General features: G+C 45.3%; 2 protein-coding genes across 2 annotated transcripts in view; one reads left to right on the top strand and one right to left on the bottom strand.

Moving 5' to 3' along the window:
- LOC135104009 (putative uncharacterized protein FLJ46204) overlaps nt 1-5,991 on the top strand; it is a 13,139-nt gene extending 7,148 nt beyond the window's left edge. Inside the window, exons 3-4 of the mRNA XM_064010872.1 lie at nt 3,670-3,841; nt 5,953-5,991. Of these exons, the coding sequence (XP_063866942.1) occupies nt 3,670-3,841; nt 5,953-5,991 (211 nt within the window). The remainder of the gene's footprint in view (nt 1-3,669; nt 3,842-5,952) is intronic.
- LOC135104120 (lachesin-like) overlaps nt 1-7,500 on the bottom strand; it is a 342,384-nt gene that overhangs the window by 75,793 nt on the left and 259,091 nt on the right. The gene's annotated exons all lie outside the window — the stretch shown is intronic.

A 7,500-nucleotide genomic window follows, 5' to 3' on the forward strand; every position in this document is an offset into this window, starting at 1 on the left:
AAAAGTGGGGGATAAAAGAGGAATGAAGAATATGTAATGAGAGGAGAAAGGGGGAAAGTATAATTGGTGAGGGGAAGAAAAGAAAGATAATGAAAAAGATTCACCAAAACATTGCAAACGGTCTTTATTTTCAGAAACTGTGATATTGTTTCCCTTCAGCTAAGTCGTCAGGTCTAATATACTGATCTGGTGCAGGCTGATCAGATTTATGGATGCAGTGAAGGAAGACGTGCAGGTGGTGGGTGTGGCAGACAGGTGTGCAAAAGGCCGAGGGTGCTGGCGAAGGGTGATCCGCTGTGCTAGCCCCTTATGAGAGCAGCCGAAAGAAGGAGGGGGAGAAGAAGAAGAAGAAGAAGAAGAAGAAGAAGAAGAAGAAGAAGAAGAAGAAGAAGAAGAAGAAGAAAAAGAAGAAAAAGAAGAAGGTCAAGGTCAAGGTGAGGTGCAAGTTTTAATGTTATTTCAAAAGACGCTATGACAACAAGTGACCCGGAATTTCAGAATGTCAAGCCTCTTAGAACCTACAATGCGGTTAAATTGTCAAGCTCAACAAACAGATTTAATTCAAGCTTAGTGTTACTTCAGATCTTTTAGCACCTGTATATTTTTTTTCTTCTTCGGTCAATTAAATCGTCCAATATATTGATGGAGTACAAGTTAACTGTCCTATTTCAAAAGACACTCAAGCAACAAACGTGACCAAACAAGTCTGTCAAAACGAAGCCTTTCCTCCCGCAGCAGAGAATTTCCAGCATCAACCAAACACTCCTGCTTTCATTCACACACTCGCAAGTCTGCCTCCTCAGACGAGACACCGTAACAAGTAGATTAAGTTAGATAAAAAAAAAAAAAAAAAAAAAAAACAAGAGATAGGATGAAAATGGTTGTCAAATAGAGTAGTAGACACATTAACAAATCAAATAATGTTAGATAAAAAAAAATGAAAGAATAGTGTCTCAAATAGGATGACAGATGGATGGAGCAGACTCAGTAATAAGGTTGTTGGTTCTGCGTCACTGGAAACTCTGAAAGAAGAAGATTAGCTGGATTTATGGATGAGGATGACAGGTGGAGACACGCAGTGAGGTTCATGAAGGGACCGCCACGTGTGCAAACCTGACGACTTCTTGCAGCTTCCCTTATTTTCTTATGTTCTAACGATAAACGTGACCAAGAAACATCAGAACCGAACCAAACCCTTCCTGCCACACACGCTGACTCCCGACGTACATCACACGCACTCCTGCCTTCAAACCAATACTCAGAAACACTTTCACTACTTTCAAAAGCCTCTAGTTGAAGTGACACGGGATTTTAAGGACGTTTTTATAATTCCAGTGACAGATTAACAAGATTTCTACATTATGAACTAGTGAAACAGTCTTGAGAACCAGCTAATCATCTCTGTGGCTTTGGAAAACACACACACACACACACACACACACACACACACACACCTACTTCCCCACAGCAGCGCCCATAGCCGTCACTGCCTCGCCCTGTCCCCAAGAAAGGCGCTTTAACTGATCTGTGACGGTCGGGCGGCGCCTCCTGCTGAGTGGCTGACAAGGGGGAGGGAGAGCCAAGGTGCTGTGTTGCCAAAACCTCCTGGGTCGCTGGCTACGGCTGGAGGGAGGGGGAAGGGAGAGGGGGAGGGGGAGAGGAGAGAGGAAGGGAAATTATCGTAGGTATGGCAGGAGAGAGAGAGAGAGAGAGAGAGAGAGAGAGAGAGAGAGAGAGAGAGAGAGAGAGAGAGAGAGAGAGAGAGAGAGAGAGAGAGAGAGAGAGAGAGAGAGAGAGAGAGAGAGAGAGAGAGAGAGAGAGAAAAGCTTATGATAATTAACGAGAAAAATAAGTAAGGGGAAGAAGAGGAAGAGGAGGAGGAGGAGGAGGAGGAGGAGGAGGAAGAGGAGTAAAAAAAAGGAAAGAAATCAAGGAAAAAAGAAACTAAAAGAGGGAAAAGGATTACAGTTACGAGGAAAAAAGGAAAAAAAGGAAGAAAAGGATACAGAAATAATAGGAGGGGAATGGGAAAAAAAGAGAGGGGAGGAAAGAGAGGAAAAAAACAGATGGAGGAATAAAAACACATTAGGAGAGAAAGAAACCTAAGAACAGGGAAAGAGGAAAGAAAAAAAGGGTGCTACACGAAAAAAGGGAGGAGGAGGAGGAGGAGGAGGAGGAGGAGGAGGAGGAGGAGGAGGTGGAGGAGGAGGAGGGTAGGTAAGGCTAGGGAAGAGGGGAAAATATGGAAGGAAAGAAAGATTAACAGTACGAAAAGGAAGAAAGAAAGAAGGAAAGGAATGAAAAAAAGAGAAGGAAGGAATATAACAGGAATAAGGAAGAAAAAGAAGAAAAATTAGAGGAAAGGAGGAGAGGGGAGGAAGGAAGGAAGGAAGGAAAGAAGGAAGGAGAGAAAAGGAACGGATAATATATTGAAAGAAAAGAAAGGAAAGGGAAGGAAATAAGAAGAGAGAGGAAGGAAAAACAGAAGAGGAAGACGAGGAAGCGAACAAGGAAGGAGGAGGAAGGTAAAAACAGATGAAGAGAATAGAGAAGTAAAAGAAGAAAAAAAAGGAGAAGAAAAGAGCAGATAAGGAAGAGAGAGAGAGAGAGAGAGAGAGAGAGAGAGAGAGAGAGAGAGAGAGAGAGAGAGAGAGAGAGAGAGAGAGAGAGAGAGAGAGAGAGAGAGAGAGAATAGAAAGATAAAGAGAAAGAGATAAATAAAAGATATATAGAGAAGAACAGGTAAGGCTGACTACGAAGGGAGGAGAGGCAGGGCGGAGGTGTGAGGAGGGAGAGAGGAGAGGAAGCGCGTGTGAGAGGGGAGCGGGGAGCGGGGAGAGGGGAGAGAGGCAGAACGATCCACCGTAATTGGAAAGCAGGAAACCAGGCATTTCCATATACTTAGCGCAGTGCTGGAGTCTGGAGTGAAATAGCATTGTTCTGCTAGCGTAACGAGGTGGTGCGCCGCCCCCCAGAATGCCAATATACCCGCCCACCTCCCTGCTTGCCCCCCTTGCCTCCTGACCCCTCCCTTGCCACTCCTAGCCTTACTCTGCCTCTTCGTAGTCCTGTCCTCCTCCCTACCTGGCCACTTCTACTCCAGCCCTTCCTTGTCCCCCTCTCCTATTCCTGCCCTACCCTCCCTCCCTCCCTCCCTCCCTCTGCCCTGTAGTGACTCCTGCCCTCTGCCTTCCACGCCTCGCCTCCCTCGCCTGCTACACCTGTTTCTTCTACAGTCTTCACCCTCTCTACCTCCTCCTCCTCCTCTGATACTGTTTGGTCTTCCTTTGTATTTCTTTGTGTTTTTCATATTCCTTCTCCTTTTCTTCTTCTTTCTCCTCTTACTGTCCTCGCCTCGCCACATCTAATATATCTGTTTCTTCTACACTCTGTCTAAGTCCTCCTCCTCCTCCTCCTCCTCCTCCTCCTCCTCCTCCTCCTCCAGTCTCCCACGCTAGTCGCACCTCGCCACACACAGTACCAATATCCTACCTCCTTCTCCTCCTCCTCCTCCTCCTCTTCCTTCTATCATCCGTCACACCACACAACACCACACCCTCCCCGTCCATCCTCACTACACCTCACCCAGCCACACTAAGCCACACAACACATCACACCACCAAACAGCACCACACAGCACATCACATTCACACACTATCAACACCATAGCTCTTCACCATCAACACCACAGTTCGTCATTAACATCGCACACCGCATCAAACCACATCTCTTGGCCACCTACACCATTACATCACCACACTGTCATCACCACTTGGCCACCTACACCAGTACATCACCACACTGTCATCACCACGTCACCAGAAACTCATCACCACTACTGGTAATAATAATAATAGTTAACATACACATGATCTCTGCTAAACACCACACTACCGCGGTTTTTTTCCTCATTACCACAAGCACCACAACACCACACTCACACTCTCCCCAACTACAACACCACCACAATTTTTCTTTTTTCTAGGCTGGTACCACAACACCACACAACCACCACGATCACTACCACTACTACTACTACTACTACTACTACTACTACTACTACTACCACACATAAACTATTCCCCTCTCTCACCTTTCCTCTCCCATTCCCCTCCTTCCTTCCTTCCCTCCTTCCTTCCTTCCTTCCTTCCTCCCTCCCTCTTCTTTATTTCTTTTTGTTATTTTACCATTTTTCGTTACCGCTATCTTTTGCTTTCTTGAACCAAACTGGGAAGAAATTTAATATGGATCCCCTGAGAAGACCGCGGTGTGTGTGTGTGTGTGTGTGTGTGTGTGTGTGTGTGTGTGTGTGTGTGTGTGTGTGTGTGTGTGTGTGTGTGTGTGTGTGTGTGTGTGTGTGTGTGTGTTAGGGAAAGATCTTGAAGGAGACTTTTCAGACACGACTTGTCAATAATGTGCTGGAGAGAGAGAGAGAGAGAGAGAGAGAGAGAGAGAGAGAGAGAGAGAGAGAGAGAGAGAGAGAGAGAGAGAGAGAGAGAGAGAGAGAGAGAGAGAGAGAGAGAGAGAGAGAGAGAGAGAGAGAGAGAGAGTTTTCTCCTCAAATGTGTTACGGAGGAGGAAAAAGGAAGAAGAAGAGGAGGAGTTTGTTGAGTTAATTTTATGAGAGAGAGAGAGAGAGAGAGAGAGAGAGAGAGAGAGAGAGAGAGAGAGAGAGAGAGAGAGAGAGAGAGAGAGAGAGAGAGAGAGAGAGAGAGAGAGAGAGAGAACGAAAGAAGTGAGATGAAGCACGGAGGTTTGAGATGAGGCAGAGGGAAGGTAGGAGGAGGAGGAGGAGGAGGAGGAGGAGGAGGAGGAGGGTGGGTCTCCTCCAGTCCCTCCAGAGCCTCACGTTCTGCCTGTTTCTCTCCATTATGCTTCCCACCTCCACAATCCCTCCACTCCTCCCCAACACTTCACAGTTTCTTTTCCTTACCTCTTTCCTCCTCCTCCTCCTCCTCCTCCTCCTCCTCTATCCTTCTCTTCTCTCATCCCCCCTCACAATCTCCTCTCTCATCTCCCCCTCCCTTTCTTTTTTGTTCATTTTAACCTCCTCCTTTTCCTCACACCTCTTCCTCCTCCTCCTCCTGCTTTATTTTCATCTCCCTCACAATTTCCTGTCTTGTTTCCCCCATCCCTTTCTTTTTTGTTCATTTTAACCTCCTCCTTTTCTTCTATTTTTCTTCATACCTCCTTTTTTCATCCCCCCTTTCCTTCATGTTCTCCTCTCATCTACTCCAACTTTTTCTACCTACCGCCTCCTCTTCATCCACCCATACCATTCCCTTCCCCATCCCACCTTGCATGCCTCACTCTCTCCAATACTTAAGAATTATGGTCTAAGGTAGTGGTGATTCATCCCTTCTACTTATGGTTTTCTTTCTGTTAATATTGAAAGGACTGTAAATAAAAAGATAATTTGCATAAAAACCCTCCTTGTCCCACGCCCACACGCCCCTCCCCTCGCTGGCTGGATGGCTGACTGGCTGCTGCAGGTGGTCAGGATTGGAAAGGTTGCGTTCTTGTCAGGGGTTCTGGTGGTAGTAGTAGTAGTAGTAGTAGTAGTAGTAGTAGTAGTAGTAGTAGTAGTAGATGTAGTAGTAGATGTAGTTGTTGTTGTGTTGTGTGTGGACAGCAGTGTTAAGAACAGTACTTTTCTTGTAAAAGGTCGAGGTGGAGGAGGTAGCAGTAGCAGGCAGCAGCAGTGCTAGTAAATTTTATTATGTAATAGTGGTTCCGGTCAAGGACGACAAAAAGACAAGGAAAAAAGATCCAGTGAAGAGTTCAGTTACAAAAGATAGTAGTAGTAGTAGTAGTAGTAGTAGTAGTAGTAGTAGTAGTAGTAGTAACAGCAGTAGCAATCATTACCAAACACACGTGTAAAGTCGACAAGGAGAGAGACAACAGACGCCACAAGTTGACCATATTCTGAAACACTCTTGGCCACACCTCCAGTATCGTACTTTCAAAACGCTCTACTTGAAGCTACACTAGTCTCTAAGGATGCTTTTACGGTTCTAAAGACAGATCAACAACATTTCTACATTATGAACAGGATTTACACACCTGAGAACCCGACTAATCATCTAAACCTTTGAAAAACAGTCGCGGAGAGAGAGCAAAATACTTCTGAACACAAGCCAAACACACACCGCCATTTCACTTAAAACTGACAAGGCAGTGAGTCACCAGGTTAGCGGGTTAGCGGGCTGGCTGGTAAGCGGACCCTCAGCGGAACGGTCGCGAAATAATCCTTACGTTAATGTCAGAAGCGTCAAGGCGGAAGAGGGTGGCGGGAGGAGGCTGAGACGGGCGGCGCACCGAGGTAAGGAAGTTGAGTGACGCATGCTGCATTTACCACTCACTAAAGTCCCCGCATGATGAGAAGCAACTTTGATTCTGATTCTATCTTTCCGTGTACCTGACTGGTGGTGATGGTGGTGGTGTGTGTTTTTACTTGTTTAATCTCTGTGTGTTTTTTTTTTCTTTTCTGTGTGTGTTGTTTAATTCGCTTGCGTGGTGATGTTGTGACAAGTTTTCTGATCTGTTCACCTGTGTGTGTGTGTGTGTGTGTGTGTGTGTGTGTGTGTGTGTGTGTGTGTGTGTGTGTGTGTGTGTGTGTGTGGTGATGTTGGTGATGGTGATGACAGTAGTAGTAGTAGTAGTAGTAGTAGTAGTAGCAACATTAATGAAAGCCTAGATAGTAATAACAGTAACAACAACAACAACAACAATAACAACAACAACAACAATAATAATAATAATAATAATAATAATAATAATAATAATAATAATAATAATAATAATAATAATAATAGCAGCAGCAGCAACAACAATAATAATAATACCGCCACCACCACCACCACCAACACCACCACCACCACCAACAACAACAACAACAACAACAACAACAATCACAACATCAGAGTAGCAATAACATTAATCATAACACGAAATCAGCGCTAGAAACAAACCGATGTGTGTGTACTTGTATCTGTCTGTCAGTCTGTGTGCATGTACGTGTATGTGTGTGTGTGTGTGTGTGTGTGTGTGTGTGTGTGTGGCCGGACCGTGCTAATGGCGCCATCATAGTTGATATATTCCTGCCACATTAAGTATTACCAATAATCCCATATTTAGCCTTATTATCATGAATTAATAACAATTACGCCATTACTTCACCAAAGCGGGGTGGGATAATGTTTGTTTGGCTCACCGGCAACGAACAAACACGAGGATTTTTTGTCACTAGTCTCTCTCTGCCAGTCTATCCCTGCCTCTCATTAATTTGTCCTTCTCCCATCTCTTTCTGTCTCTCCCTTACTCTCCCAGTCTCACTCAGCTTCTCTCAGCTTTTCTCTTCCCTTCCCACCCTATCCCAGTCCTATCCCGTCCTTGCCTCACCAACTCTCAATCTCTTCAGCTCCTCCCAGCATCTCCCAGCCTTTCTCTGTCTCTCCCAGCCTCATCCAGCTTCTCTTCCTTAACTCTTCCATCCTCTCC

Source organism: Scylla paramamosain, chromosome 10 (assembly GCF_035594125.1).
Source record: "Scylla paramamosain isolate STU-SP2022 chromosome 10, ASM3559412v1, whole genome shotgun sequence".
NCBI lineage: Eukaryota > Metazoa > Arthropoda > Malacostraca > Decapoda > Portunidae > Scylla > Scylla paramamosain.